The sequence below is a fragment of the Acanthochromis polyacanthus genome, chromosome 8, assembly GCF_021347895.1.
Source record: "Acanthochromis polyacanthus isolate Apoly-LR-REF ecotype Palm Island chromosome 8, KAUST_Apoly_ChrSc, whole genome shotgun sequence".
Classification (NCBI taxonomy): domain Eukaryota; kingdom Metazoa; phylum Chordata; class Actinopteri; family Pomacentridae; genus Acanthochromis; species Acanthochromis polyacanthus.
The window spans coordinates 41,328,234-41,344,751 of NC_067120.1; the positions used below are offsets into that span (position 1 = coordinate 41,328,234).

At 39.4% G+C, this 16,518-nt stretch overlaps 1 protein-coding gene across 1 annotated transcript; it reads left to right on the plus strand.

Annotated features, from left to right (window-relative positions):
* Nucleotides 1–11,838: 11,838 nt before the first annotated feature.
* On the plus strand, nucleotides 11,839–16,262 carry mphosph6 (M-phase phosphoprotein 6). The gene is made up of 5 exons (XM_051952138.1): nucleotides 11,839–12,055; nucleotides 13,336–13,448; nucleotides 14,049–14,139; nucleotides 14,903–15,006; nucleotides 16,010–16,262. The coding sequence occupies exons 1-5, from the start codon at nucleotides 12,008–12,010 to the stop codon at nucleotides 16,137–16,139; spliced, it is 486 nt and encodes a 161-aa protein (XP_051808098.1). The 5' UTR covers nucleotides 11,839–12,007; the 3' UTR covers nucleotides 16,140–16,262.
* The last annotated feature ends 256 nt before the right edge of the window (nucleotides 16,263–16,518 follow it).

A 16,518-nucleotide genomic window follows, 5' to 3' on the forward strand; every position in this document is an offset into this window, starting at 1 on the left:
TCTAGTAACAGGCTATGTACCACAGGCTTTTAAGGTTGCTGTCATCAAACCTTTGCTTAAAAAGCCCACTTTAGATCCAGATGTGTTAGCTAACTATAGACCGATATCCAACCTACCATTTCTCTCTAAAATTCTGGAAAGAACAGTTGCAAATCAATTATGTGAACACTTACAAAGGAATAATTTGTTTGAAATGTTTCAGTCAGGCTTCAGAGTGCATCATAGCACAGAAACAGCTCTAGTGAAAGTTACTAATGACCTTCTCATAGCATCAGATAATGGACTAGTCTCTATACTTGTTTTGTTAGATCTTAGTGCAGCGTTTGACACAATCGACCACAAAATTTTATTACAGCGTCTAGAATATTCAATTGGCATTAAAGGGACAGCACTGGATTGGTTTAAATCCTACTTATCAGATAGGTTCCAGTTTGTGCATGTCAACAATAACTCTTCTGAGCAGACTAAAGTTAATCACGGAGTTCCTCAGGGTTCTGTCTTAGGACCGATACTTTTCACATTATACATGCTTCCTTTAGGCAATATTATTAGGAAGCATTGTATTAACTTCCATTGTTATGCAGATGACACACAATTGTATTTATCTATGAAGCCAGATGAAACTGATCAGTTAGCTAGACTGCAAGATTGTCTTAAGGACATTAAAACCTGGATGACTTTTAACTTCCTACTGCTAAATTCAGACAAAACTGAAGTCATTGTATTTGGCCCCAAACATCTTAGAAACTCGCTTTCAAAGCAAATAGTTACTCTGGATGGCATCACATTGGCCTCCAGTACTACTGTGAGGAATCTTGGAGTTATTTTTGACCAGGACATGTCCTTTAACTCACACATAAAGCAAGTCTGTAGGACTTCCTTTTTTCACCTGCGTAATATTGTAAAAATCAGGAACATTCTGTCTCAGAGTGATGCAGAAAAATTAGTTCATGCTTTTGTTACTTCCAGGCTTGACTATTGCAATTCCTTATTATCGGGTTGTCCAAATAGTTCTCTCAAACATCTACAGTTGATCCAAAACGCTGCTGCGAGAGTACTGACAGGAGTTAGCAAAAGAGATCATATTTCCCCTATACTTGCTTCTCTTCACTGGCTTCCTGTTAAATCCAGAATAGAATTTAAAATCCTTCTTCTGACATATAAAGCTCTTAATAACCAATCTCCATCATATCTTAAAGATCTGATAGTACCTTATTATCCTAGTAGAACTCTTCGCTCTCAAACTGCAGGCTTACTTGTTGTTCCTAGAATTTCTAAAAGTAGAATGGGAGGCAGAGCCTTCAGTTATCAGCTCCTCTCCTGTGGAACCTGCTCCCAGTTTGGGTTCGGGAGGCAGACACCCTCTCTATTTTTAAGACCAGGCTTAAAACGTTCCTTTTTGACAAATCTTATAGTTGGGGCTGACTGGGTGACCCACAGGGGTTCGGCTTGTGTCTTCATTGTACAGCTGACCCCCTCTTGGACGTCCCTTCGTTCTGCCTCTAGTCATGCTGCTATAGGCCTATAGGCTGCTGGGGGACTTTTCTTGACGCACTGAGCCCTTCTCTATCTACCTTTACATTTAATATGTATACCGTTATTGCAGTACATTCACTCTGTTTCCCCCTGTGCTATTTCTCCGAGTGTCCCTGGTCCCAGAGCTGGATGCTTCAGATTTGCGGTCGATGTTCCACCAGCTGGTCCAGTCTCCACCATGTCCACTGTGGGATGCTGCTACTGACCTTCCACCAGCCCTCTGCTTCCAATTCCCTTTTTCCACGAGTCAACTCTGCATCGCCTTCAATATACTGTTATGCTAACTTACATACTGTTTGAATTTTACTGCTAGCTATATATGGAGTATGTTTAATGTCAGAGCCGTACATCATCAGAGTAAACTATGAGTCAGTTTTCAATGTTAGCTTATACTTTGTCTGTGTCACATATCCTGTCATGCATGTATCCAAATGTGTGTTGTGTTTTCCTTGCTTTCCCACCCCTCCCTCTTCTCCCATCCCTCCCCCTTGCCCTCTTCTGTTCTTCTCAACCCGCCCGGCCAGCAGGCAGATGGGTCCCCCCTATTTAGAGCCGGGTTCTGCTCGAGGTTTCTTCCCTGTTAAAAGGGTGTTTTTCCTTGCCACTGTCGCCTTTGGGCTTGCTCTGGGGGTCAGGCATATGGGTTCTGTAAAGCGTCTTGAGACGATTTGACTGTAATTGACGCTATATAAATAAAATTGAATTGAATTGAACTTCTATGGTTTGGGGACCCGCTACGGTGAGTAGTAAAGCACTTTTCCTGGCGTTGGACTTTGACTCCAATCCAAAAGCAGTGAGGTACTAGCCTAGCTTAGCTAGACTGTATTCCCGTTATAAGGGATATACGGGAATACGGTCTAGCCCTCCTCCATTGACACATTTTGACAGGTGCAGATCAGACCGAACCAATCAGAGCACCAGAGGCGGGAGTTAACGATGCGTCATCTTCAGGGCCGAGATTACCCATCTAACACCTGTGCACCTCCCGCATACAAACAAAATGGTGACCGCAACAGAGCGAGGTTTCTCTCGTGCGCTTTCCTCTGTTTTGCACGGGCTGAATTACTGTTTGGACTACTTCTTCTTCTTCTTCTCTTAATTCCGGCAGGCTGTACGATAGAATGCGTAATGCTGCCCTCCACTGTTGAAAGGGAGAGCTTAGATTTTCCTCAGGATCCCTGTACAGTGAAGGAAGCTGTTAAAACTACAAAACATCATGGCGGAAAGGCAACTGTTAGGTCGCTTAGTGATTGTGTCACACATGTGTTACGCTGATTGGCTCTCTCCAATTCAAGCTGTGATCGGTAGTCCCGCCTCTGGGCTAGATTTGGTTCAATGGAGCAGTTCCAGACTGACTTTATGTGTATTTGTAATACACAATATAAAGGCTGTCTGGTCCCCAGGCAAGCGAGGTACAGCTTGAACTGCTGCTTGAAAGACCGCCAGTTGCCGTCTACATTACCGACGAGTTTCAGTCCCTCCGGTGGCCTCAGCGTCTCCATCTTGAACAAAACTGCTGCACGGGTCGGTTTTCACTCCTGGTACCATGTGTTGTTCTTGTTAAAAATGATGACATATCACTTTTATGAACAAATGAGCTTGTGCTCAAACTTTAATAAAACAGTCTAGCATCGTTGCTTTGCATTCATCTCGCCATGTTACAGGAAGTGTCTTCCTCGCGTTCCCTGCCCCATAACATTCCTCAGTTAGCACCTAGTGCCCTCTGGTGGAAACACAACACAACAACATGCATATCACAACAGTTCATTTTGACTAATTAATTAATTAAAAAATATAATGCATTTAAAAAAATGATGTATTTAACCGCACCTTTCTCAGTTCCCAAATTTCTGGCACACCGATAACACTGACGAACACTCCAGCCAGGTAGGTGGCGCTAATGAACCTAAAGTCTGTTTTCCAGCCGTGAAGAAGATTCACAGGATGCACCAATGACGTATATATAGAGCTCTATATATACGTCATTGGGATGCACTGTCAGCGCACAACAAAGTTTGGTGAACAGTGACTGAAGACGAGAACACTCTGAGTGTGTTGAGCAGAAAGTTTCTTTTAAAAATTTTCCTGATGGCAGCTTGGATAAAAACGTTATTTGGAAATTGTGCAACAAATAGTTTTCTGATCACCGCAGCAGGAGAGGACAGTTCTCCAGGGCCGAAGCTACTGTTGTTACTTCAGGGTTAACCCCCTTCACTTCCTCAGCATTCGTAGAAGGCAAAGACACAGGAGCCCGGCCTTATTGAAGAACACTGCAGCCTTTATTGTAATTAACAGTCGCGCTAACCCAGCAGCTACACACCTCTTCTCTCTTACTCTCCGAACCGACTGTCGTCTTTCTCGCTCGCGCTGCATTCAGGGTCGCTCGGACATCTCGTTTTATTTTGATGTTACAAGATCACAATAATCTTCAAATTTAGAATAAAATTTTTAAAACTAACAAACTAAAATAAAAGCAATTTTAATTAAATAGCCTGCTGATTATTAATTTTCCAAGGCTACTGGGAGCCGCAAGAGAGGGACGAAAGAGCCTCATTCGGCTCCGGAGCCGTGGGTTGCCGACCCTTTCTTAGACCAATTACACCGCTAAATATAGATGACAACATTTTTTCAGGGGCTATTGCTGCTTGACTAAAAGTAGGTTTGTCTGAAATAATTAGCGAGACTCAGTCTGGTTTTTTAAAAGGCCGGTCAGTTCACAACATTAGACTTATATGGGATCTGCTCCACTGTAGTCATGTCGTTCATGAAAAGGGATTCATTTTGTTTTTAGACTTTTACAAAGCTTTTGATTCGGTGGAACACCCCTTTATTTTAAAAACTTTAGATCATTTTGGTTTTGGAAATAGGTTTATAGATGTTATTGGAATGCTTATAATGGGATTAGTAGTGCGGTAAGTTTAGCTCACGGTACTTCTCCCAGCAGGTTCCACATTAAGAGAGGCATTGGACAGGGTTGTGGGAGCTCACCGTTACTGTTCATAATGGTTGCTGAAATGTGATCATTTTAATCAAAACCAGTAGGATTAGGGGGTTGAAGGTATTGGAGAAAGAATTGTGATAAGTCAGTTAGCAGATGACAGCTTTATTTCTGGAGAAGGTTGATCAAGTTTCATTGGCTCTGCAAACTAGTGATTTTATTTCAAAGGCCTCTGGTTTACAACTTAATTTGAGAAAATGTGAGATTCTGACTTTACATGACTGCCAATTACAATCTGTGTGTAATATAGAAGTGAAAAAGAAAGTCAAATACCGAGGGATTGTTATCTCCAAGAACAAAATGTTAACTGAAAAACTGAATATCTGTGATACTGTGAACAAATGTAACTCCGTTAAACACACGGCTACAAAGAGATGTCTCCATTTTTGGAAGGGTTTTAACAAAAATGGATAGTCTGTCTAGAGTCATCTACAGTTTCAAATAAAATGATCAAAATGATAAATACTATAAACTGTAGATTTATATGGAGAAACAGATGTCCATACATAAGGAAAAATGATATGTTAAAGTGTATGAAGATGGGGTATAAACGCGATAGATTTTGATTAAAAAAAAATAAAATGGCTAAAATCTTTCCTCACAAACAGGCATTCATTTTGGTTCATTGTTCCTAACATGATTTTCAAGAAGGTGGTGGGGGGGGGGGGATAGACTTTAAATGGTAAATGGTTGTATTTATATAGCGCTTTTATCCAAAGCGCTTTACATGATACGTCACATTCACCCACTGATGGTGGAAGCTGCCATGCAAGGCGCTAACCACGACCCACCAGGAGCAGTTAGGGGTTAGGGGTCTTACTCAGGGACACTCTACCCACTGATCCATGCTGCCCCGCAACTTTCTGTTGCGATGTGACTTTGATCATTACCGGTTAAACTCTCTGATTTTCATCAACACGTCATTCTCTATTGGAAATTACTACACTGCCATAATTTTACTCCACACAATACACCAGTCTGGAATAACCGATATGTACTGCTGAACAGGAAACCAGTTTATAGGGTAGAATGGAATTCAAAAGCAGTCTGGGCTGTGGATCACCTGTTAGATGAAAATGGGAACCTGTGGTTACATGAAGACTTTTGAAAAAAATACCAAATACAGTGTAGTTTCAAGGAATACACAAGAGTAATAAATGCAATACCGATCTCTTTAAGAACAATGGTAAAAGAAGATATCCGAAATTCTGAAGTCTCCCAAAGATTGAGACATGTGCATTGGGGGGGCTTGAGTTTTGTGATTGTGCATGTAATAACAAAGCTATTAGAAGACTGCTGTTAGAGGAGTTCTACACAAATCCAATCAAAAGGTCGTATGTTTTTTTAAGCGATTTGAGGTGGAGAAAATTAAAAACATAAGAAAAGAAAGGCTGGGGACTGTGGAGCAACGAGTTTCCGATTTGGAGGATAGATGTACGGCTAACGCACCGCGGCTGGACTCTGTGGAGACTGCACTCAAGAAGGCAATGGAGCGACTGGACAACTTCGAGAATCAAAGCAGACGACAGAATGTGAGAATCGTTGGGTTGAAGGAAGGAATGGAGGACAAAAACCCAGCTGCTTTCTTTGAAAAGTGGATCCCTGAGGTTCTGGGCATGCAGGGCGACACGGTCAAGATTGAAAGAGCTCACCGCGCCGGACCACCGCTGAGAATGGGTGATAAAGATGCTTCACGGGCTGTGTTGGTGAGACTACACAATTACACTGATAAGCTAAGTATCCTGTACGCGGCGAGAACCAAGGGCAGAATAAAGGTGGAAGGCCGGGATGTGTCCTTCTATCAGGATTTCTCCGCCGAAGTCGTTAAGAAACGGAGGGAGTCTGCCGACACGCGCCGCCTGCTACGCTAAGCTGGCGTCAAATACGCCTTTGTTTACCCTGCTGTGATTAAAATCATCCACCCAAACGGAAAAACCTCATCACTCGCCAACATGGAACAAATTAATAACTATATTAAAAGACTCCCTGCGTCCCGGTGACCTGTCTCACCTCTGTCTGAGGATGAGGAACACAGTGCTGACTGATACTGTGATCATTGCTGAACTGTCAAGGGAACAGCTGAGAGACCTCATGGCATGAACATCTGAAGGTTGGGACGCTTCTATAAGGAACATGGTAAAAATGTTAAACCTGAATACTTTAGAAGCTAATCTAGTCCTGCTGTTCAGAATAACATTTTATTCTTGGTAAATGTGGCATTACACGCTAAATTTTAGCTGTAAGCGACCCAGATGGGGAGGAGGGTTGGGAGTCCCTTTGTTTTTCTTTTTCTCTCCACCGCCCCCGGTGCTTATACTCTTTAACACTAGAGGATGACAAGGTTAGTAGTTTCTTTTTTGTTAATGTTTTTGTTCTCCTTTTTAGACTGTTTAATACTCCAAGCTGTAGGTTGGATTTTTGCTTGGAATTTTCTTTTTTTTGGTGTTCAGAGTTCAGAGTCAAATCAGGTTCCATCTATATGAAGCAGCATTTTCCCTATACAGTATGTGTCATATCTTAAGCAACTGCATATGAGTATTAAAATCTGTACTTGGAATATAAAGGGGTCTAATAATGTTATCAAAAGGAAAGCTGTCTTCAACTGTCTCAAAAAAGACAAGATTCAAATTGCATATTTGCAGGAAACACATTTAAATGATGCGGAGCATAAGAAGTACCTTAGAGAGTGGGTTGGTCAGGTATATTTGTCATCATATTCAACAAACAAGAGAGGAGTAGCCATATTAATAAATAAGAACCTGCCATTCACTGCTACTGATTCATACAAGGAAACTGAAGGAAGAATCGTACTAGTTAAAGGAATTTTATATGGTGAGACTGTTCTGTTGGGAAATATTTATGCTCCTAATGTCTGGGAGGAGTCATTCTTCACCCTGCTTCTTAGTCAGCTTGTGGAAATGGATTCTCCCAACATAATCTTGGGAGGAGATTGCAATTGTAGTCTATGCCCAATATTGGACAGGTCTTCACCTTGCTACTCTGAGTCTAAAAATACAAGAGCAATTAAAAATATTATCAAAGAGCTGGATCTGCTGGATGCCTGGAGACATCTAAACCCTCTCTCTAGGAGCTTCACATTTCATTCTTTACCCCACTCATCAGCGTCTCGTATTGATTATATATTAATATCTAAATGCCTCGGTCATTTAATAGAACAGTGTGACATTGGCCATATTGCACTCTCAGATCATGCCCCTGTTACTCTAGTGATGCGTCCTATTAGACCTGTAGAGCGATCGTTTTCCTGGAGACTAGACACACTATTGTTTCTGGATCCTAATTTTACGAAATTTGTGGAACAGCAGACAGATATTTACTTGGAAACCAACGACAAAAAAGATACTGACCCAAGAATTATATGGGAGGCCTATAAAGCCTATATGAGAGGTATTATCATCTCATATGCAAGTCAGAAGAAAAAAGAGCGAGCAACTGAACAATCTGAAATGGAAAAGAAAATAAAAAATTAGAAGAAGAGTACTATGCAGCTAAATCGGAGGATGTCTTAACGGATTTGAAATCTTCCAGAGTGGCACTAAACACTTTAATAACAAGGAAAGCTGAAAAGGATATCTTATTTGCTAAACAAAGACTTTATGAATTTGGCAATAAACCAAATAAATTACTGGCACGCCTAGCAAAGAAGGCCCCTGCTAAATCTTTTATCTCAGTTGTACAGGATGAGGATGCTCACCGTCAAATGAACAATCGCCAGATAAATGATAGATTTAAAAGGTTTTATGAAAAATTGTACAGCTCAGAGACCAACTTAGATAAACTCAAGGAGGGGAACTTTCTGAACGGTCTAACTATGCCACAGTTATCAGATGATCAAGCTAACCTATTAGAAGGTCCTATTACCTTACTGGAAATTGACACAGCTATTTCATCACTTAATTCAGGTAAATCACCTGGAGCAGACGGCTTCCCTATTGAATTTTATAAAGTGCTGAAAGGCAAGATAAATAAATTACTACTAAGAGTCTTCAATAAATCCTTTGAACTGTCAAAACTCCCGGAGTCTATGTATATTGCAAACATAACAGTAATCTTAAAAAAAGATAAAAATCCAGAACTCTGTCCGTCTTATCGACCAATTAGCCTCCTCAGAGTGGACATGAAAATATTATCTAAGGTGTTGACGCATAGATGAGAGCGGGTGGTGACTCACATCGTAGGGGCAGACCAAACTGGATTTATCAAGGGTCGAATGTCCTCCAACAACACAAGACGATTCATTAATATTATTCATTTCCTTAATCACCATCAACTTCCAGGTGCCGTGGTCTCAATGGATGCCGAAAAGGCATTTGATCGAATTGAATTGGAATATTTGTTTGACGTTCCGAAGAGATTTGGCTTTAAACCCTGCTTTATAGATTGGATCAAATTATTGTATAAAATGCCTACGGCCTCTGTCTTGACAAATGGCCTTGTATCAGCACCATTCAGACTAACAAGAGGCACAGCCCAAGGAAGTCCATTGTCACCACTTCTCTTTGCCCTGGCAATAGAGCCATTAGCAATAGCTATAAGACAAAATCAAAACATTAGAGGAACAATTATAGGGGCTAGAGAGTATAAACTTTTATTGTATGCGGACGATTTACTTTTGACTTTAACAGACCCAGCTAACTCAATACCGGCGTTGATTGAGTGTGTTAGAGAATTTGGACACATATCTGGATATAAGGTCAATTTTGGAAAAACAGAAATAATGCCTCTAATTGGTTGCAGCCAAATTGAACCATCCTTGATTAGACCATTCTGCTGGGCCCCTACAGGCCTTAATTACTTAGGAGTTAAGATTACACCCAGAATTGACCAACTCTATGCTGAAAATATTAATCCTTTGCTTAAACACATTCAAGAAAAGATGATAAGTTGGAGGAGCCTCCCCACATCCCTTATTGGGAGAATAAATTTAATCAAAATGACAGTTCTTCCTAAAATAATGTACCCTTTGTCAATGCTCTTTCTGATTCTAAAAACAAAGGATATTGGAGACATTAACAAAGCTATGTCAGACTTTATATGGGCTGGTAGGAAACCCAAAATTAAACTTGACATTCTTCAACTCCCAAAGGAACGAGGTGGGTGGGGTTTACCCAAAATTGAAAACTATGTATTGTCAATTCAAGCCAGGATAATTTCTTTATGGATGGCTGATAAAGCTGACACACCATGGCTTGAGATAGAGGAAGTAATCTGCAAACCCTTCCCCCCAGTAAACTTATTGGACAAACGAGGAAGAGAATTACCAGCCATAACCAGAGATAACTTTTTAATTACAAATATAATAAAAACGTGGAACAGCCTCAGGAAAATATTTCAGAAAACCCATTCATTTAGTTCCCTCACAACACTGGTGGACAACCCAGAATTACCAGGAGGAGCAGGACCCAACTTTAAGAACTGGAAGGAATCAGGTATTAAAAGAATCTATGATTTGTGGGACAAAGGGACTTTTAAAACATTTGAATCTTTAAGAACTCAATATAAAATACCTACCAATGACTTTTACAATTATTTACAAATTAGACACTATGTGCACACTAAAATGAACACTCTTCGTCCCTCACTGAATTTTCATTTACTAGAAGAAACACTTTAGGAATGCCAAAAGCATAAACACTTTGTGTCCAAATTTTACTGTAAGCTACAAAATTTAAAAGTTGACAGGCTTGAGTCATTAAGAACATATTGGCGTACACTACTCAAGGCAGAAATAGATAAAGAATCATGGGAAGAAATTCTACTGCTACCTTCTAAAATATCAATATGTAACAGATACAGAGAGATGCAATATAATATTTTACAAAATGTTTATATATCCCCCTATATTTATAGTAAATACACAATAGGAGCATCCCCAAACTGTCTAAAGTGCAAAATAACTATAGGAACCAGATTTCATTGCCTGTGGGAATGTAAAGAAATTAGGCTGTTTTGGCAGGCTGTATGCACAGAGGTAGGTTTACTGATAGGGCAACAACTCCTTCCAAGCCCACTACTATGCCTACTGGGACTCATACCAGATTCTTTAAAGGTACACGATGAGATAGTCCAATTTCTTTTAATGATGGTTAGGAAGGTTGTAATGACTAAATGGGTTGGGGTTGATCCCCCCCCTCTATTCAACTGTGGAAGTCTCTACTATCTGAGGTGATCATTTTAGAGAGATTGGGGTACTGTATTGGTGGTAGAATTCATCTCTTTATAAGAAAATGGGGAAGAGTGATTACATTTTTTGGCATTCGATGTGGTTTGAAATGAACAGATTTGGTTAGGGGACTGGTCTGTTTAGGTGTGAAAGAACCTTCTGCTTGCTGTGCTCTAATCCTTTCTGTACTCAGCTAATTATCTATTTATTTATTTTTGTTGCTGCTGCTGTGAATTGTATGCTGGACCTCCTATGATTGTAATGTATATACCATGCTGAACTCTTGTTTTGTTTTATTTGTATTGTGTTTTTTCCCTGTTCTGGAAAATCAATAAAAAGAATATTTAAAAAAAGAAAAAGAAAAAACATAAGAAAAACTTATATTTCATTTCCACTACATCCCAAGGCCAAAGAAGTCCAGTTCAAGCTTCTGAATGAAATCTACCCAACAAATGAGTTTCTAAGATTAACATTTAATTTTGATGTAAATGACTGTTCTGTGATGTGGATGTTAAAAACCTGAACCATGTTTTTTTGGTACATCCCTTTGGTGTGACTTAAGGAGCTGGTTACTTTCAAAAACATTGTTTTCCCGACAGAAGATTCTGTTTTGTTTGGTGTGTTTAAGGATGACAAGAATCTAGAAGTTGTACTGAATGTTTTATTGCTTTTGGGGAATTTTTTTATTCTACAATTCTACAGTTTCATTTAGCAGACGCTTTTGTCCAAACCAACGTACAACACAAGCAAGAATTCAGACATAAGGAATTTATTCACAAGTGCAGGTATTTTAAATCTAGACCTTGTTTTACTCACTGGAAGAATGAGTTCCTACTTTTTTGTAAATCTTTAAAATTGGTTGATAATAGGAAAGCCCTTCACTTGTTTTCTTTATTAGAAAATTTTGATTTAATTTAAAAGTCCCCTTACAATGTTTTTTCCCTTCTCTCTCCTTTTTTTTTCTTTTCTATTTGGATTCACTCTGATTGCTCAATCTATGACAGTAGATCGTTGATAAGGATAATACCTATGTGCCTTGTTTATTTGTGTATACTTGTTCTGAATAAAAAAAAAGCTTCATGAGCCACCGCGCATGTGTCGTAGGACCGTCACCACTCGGAGGTCGATTAGCAGGGCTGCGGGCCTGAAGCCAGCTCTGTGCTCTTTTGATCTAGTCTGCTTAGCACCGGCTGCGTGTTGTTAGCTCCACGTTAGCCCACTTAATCTCGCACTAGTTTAGTTATTAACCTCCTAAACCCGGACTAGTTTAGTTAGTGAACCAGTCAGTGATGGCGGGAGACTCGGTGAAGCTGTCCAAGAACCTGCTGCGGATGAAAGTGAGTTTAAAGAACCGTTAGCATCACAGCGTTAGCATCTGAGAAGTGGAGGAGCTCCTCTGTAGATCCTTAAACCAGTTTATTTTAGATGTAAACCAGTAGCTGCTGGTCTGTGGGTTCTACTGGGTGTAATAAGAACAAAACACTGATTTAACAGGAAGTCTTCAGGGTTTTACACCTGAGTTTAACTTCCAGTAACAGCAGAGCTGCTGAACGATCACTGATCTGTTATTAGATCATTTTTTCTGATCGATCAGTCAGTTTGAGATTTTCTGAATAAAATCAGTCTAAATTATCAGATTTCTGCTTCTTCAGTCGGTATTTTCTGGTTTCTTTCCTCCTCTGTGATGGTAAACTGGAGATCTTTAGACCAAACATCTGAGGAAGCATTTCAGAGACAAACAGCTGATTGATTGATCAGAAACCGATTAACAGATTAGTCACAGATCAATCAGATTAATCAGTAGCTGATTGCTTCTGAGCAGCAGATTAATGCCCAAACACAGTCTGGTCTTTAGAAACCATCAAAGCTGCTCGATCAGGTGGAGATGATCAGTTATTGATTAGCTGCTGATCAGATACTGATGATTTGATCAGTTATTGATTAACTGCTGATCAGATACTGGTGATTTGATCAGTTATTGATTAACTGCTGATCAGATACTGATGATTTGATCAGTTATTGATTAACTGCTGATCAGATACTGGTGATTTGATCAGTTATTGATTAACTGCTGATCAGATACTGGTGATTTGATCAGTTATTGATTAACTGATGATCAGATACTGATGATTTGATCAGTTATTGATTAACTGCTGATTTGATCAGTTATTGATTACCTGCTGATCAGATACTGATGATTTGATCAGTTATTGATTAACTGCTGATCAGATACTGATGATTTGATCAGTTATTGATTAACTGATGATTTGATCAGTTATTGATTACCTGCTGATCAGATACTGATGAATTGATCAGTTATTGATTACCTGCTGATCAGATACTGATGAATTGATCAGTTATTGATTACCTGCTGATCAGATACTGATGGATCTCTTGCAGAGGTCACAGTTATGCTGTCAATAAAAAAGCTGTGAGGACGTGGAGGAGCTTCAGCAGAAACCGTATGAAATTCTTCCAGAAGCTTCCAGAGAAGTCCAGACGGGTTCTCCTGAAGCTGCTCTGATGACCATGGCCTGATGAGAACCTCCCTGTGATTCATGTCGTGTCTCCTCTGAGGTTCTAGATGAATCTGGTCTAACTCCTTCTGTTCCTCCAGTTCATGCAGAGAGGTTTGGACGCTGAGACCAAGAAGCAGCTGGAGGAGGACGAGAAGAGGATCATCAGTGATGAACACTGGTTCCTGGACCTGCCGGAGCTCCGAGCCAGAGAGTACGAACACGTTTCCATTAACAGAATATAAACACAACATTTCTGTTAACGGGATGAGACTCAGTCTGAGCGTTTACCTTCTGCAGCTTCTCTTTAGAACTTCCTCGTGTTGAAGCTTTACCTTCAGGCTGATCTCCAACTCTGTTCACCTTAAATGACCAACCGCTGATCGATTAGTCGTCAGCTCTTTGATTATCGATTGATTGAATCACTTTAGTCTAAATTCTGTGACTCCGCCTTTTAAATGTGGATATTTTCTGGTTTCTTTCCTCTGTGACGTAAACTGAAGATCCGTGGACTAAAGCAGACGTTGGAGGAAACTCTGATCCTCGTTTTTGACATTTTAGAACCAATACCAGCTGATAGATTGATCAGAAAACCCCAAGCAGATCAATGAAGAGCAGGAATCATTGATCTGATGGTGATTCTGCTGGACTGAACATTAATGAGAAGGAGCAGCTTTCTGTGAAGATTCTGGTGTTTTAGAAAAAGAAAACAAAGCTGAGATTTAAACCTCAGATCTGAGTCCAGGAGGTCTAACTACCGATTCTCAGCTAATAGTAATAATGTTCATAATCTGAATCCAAGTGTTGTTTTCAGGAACCTGATCATTGAGGAGAAGAGTTTTGTTCCCTGTGAGGATCTGAGGTTTGGTCGCATTTCCTTCAAAGGTTTTAATCCAGAAGTCGAGGTTCGTCCCTTTGTTATCCCTTATCTATCGTTGATAATTATCTATCATTTATTATCTATAATCTGTTATTTCTGATCTGTTGTGTGTATAAATGCTTCTTTCAGATCTTTCTCTTCATGTGGAGTTCATTGATGTTTAACTGACTTCATTCTGACTTTAAACCAAAAACCTGAATGTTATTTTTAATTCCTCGAAGGAGAGACGAGCAGAAACGCTGAAGGTTTGATTTATTACAGGATGGAGACCAGATCTATAGAATAACAAAGTAAAGTAGCTTCAGCTCCAATCTTTGATTCCACATCGTTTTCAATAAATCCTCTGAAGTCCAGTCAGAGAGCAGCTTTAAATGAGTTCAGCTCTTATTGATTATTGATTATTTCTGCCTGGTTTTAGTTCATTAACAGGAAAACCATGTTCTGAGCTTTCTATCAAACCAACGTCAGCTTCAGTCTTCTGCTTCCTCGTCTCTTATTTAAAGTGTTTTTAAGCACAAATCAGTTTATTCCCCTTCACAAGGACCCGACTCGTTCAAAAATTAAAACCTGCAACATCATAATGAACCTCTCATTAGTTTATAAATGATTATTCATGCTTTAATAAAATTATACAGAAGGTTTTAGACGTTTTTACAGCTTTTCTTCTATTCAGGCGGTTTTAATTCAGACCTGAAGCTCAGTTTGTATTTTAAGTTAAATGTGGGACAGAAAGAGAGAAAATGAAATGTTTCAGATGAAAGCCTGCTGTGTTTTCCTGTTTGCTGCAGAAACTGATGCTGCTGCTGAACCCTAAAGAGGAAGAGGAGGAAGGAGACGAAGACGACCAGAGACGGATGCAGACGGACGTCACGGACGAGGAGATGGCTTTAAGGTACGAAAAATAGGAAAAAAAAGAAGAATTTAACCGTTACGTTTGTTAGAAAATGATGAAGCAGGAGGAACGTTTATGAAACGGAAATAAACGGATGGATCTGATGTTTGAAAGATGAAAATCATCCTGAAGGAGGAAAATGAAGAGAAAAAAACTGAGGAAAAAGTGGTGAACACAAACACAAACTGGAAAACTGAGTTAAAAACGGTGATTAGAAAACAAGTGAAGAAAGACACGAGTACAGGAGGTCCTCAGTTTAACGTACGAGTTACCAAAACGAGACGCCGCTCAGCTAGTCACCTCCATTCTGTTCCTCTTTTATGGCATTTTGTGTCTTTTTTTGTCATTTTGTGTCTTTTTTGGCATTTTGTGTGTTTTTTGTGTCTTTTTTGTCATTTTGTGTCTTTTTTGTGTCTTTTTTGTCATTTTGTGTCTTTTTTTGTCATTTTGTGTGTTTTTTGTGTCTTTTTTGTCATTTTGTGTCTTTTTTTGTCATTTGGTGTCTTTTTTTGGTCATTTTGTATCTCTTTTTTGTCATTTTGTGTGTTTTTTGTGTCTTTTTTGTCATTTTGTGTCTTTTTTTGTCATTTTGTGTCTTTTTTGGCATTTTGTGTGTTTTTTGTGTCTTTTTTGTCATTTTGTGTCTTTTTTGTGTCTTTTTTGTCATTTTGTATCTCTTTTTTGTCATTTTGTGTGTTTTTTGTGTCTTTTTTGTCATTTTGTGTGTTTTTGTGTCTTTTTTGTCATTTTGTGATGCACGTCGGAGTTCCAACTTGCGTACGCTGATTTCCACCACAAGCTGAGGACCTCCTGTACTGGAAAATAAGACGACAGCGAGTACAAACACATTTAGTGAAAAACATTCAGAGCAGCATTCAGTTTTTGAATTCTTTATTGATCTCTCTCAGCTCATTTTAACAGAGTTTAAATAAATCAGATTAAAATAATTTATTAGTTTCATTAATAAGTAATTTATTTCCTGCTCTGATCGTTTCTCTTCCAGATACGAGAGTTTAGTCGGCAGCTTGAAGAAGAAGTTTGCTAAGAAGCGAGAACGAGCAGCGATGGATGAAGACCAGAACCAGAACATCATGGAGGAGAAGAAGAGAGTTTTCCTCAAACCTCAGGACTGAACTTTTACCGTTTATGGAAAAAGACTTTTTTAGTTTTTGACGTCTTTGTTTGGAGGAACTGTTGATGTTTTCAACAAAATGTTTTTACACGATCTATTAAATGTCTGCTCAGTTCTGACATCACTTCCTGTTTCCTCTCCTCATTGGAACCCCATGAGCTCTGAGCTGCTTTATGCGAAGCTAAGCTAGCTGTTTCCAGTCTTTATGCTAAACTAAGCTAGCTGTTTCCTGGAGTTTTTAGTTCTTATGCTGAGCTAAGCTAGCTGCTTTACTTTGCTGCCAGTCTTTATGCTAACATTAAATAACTCTTCACCCTTGTTTTCAGCTTGTATGCTAAGCTAAGCTGTTTCCCCAAATTCCTGGTATTTTCACTAAGCTA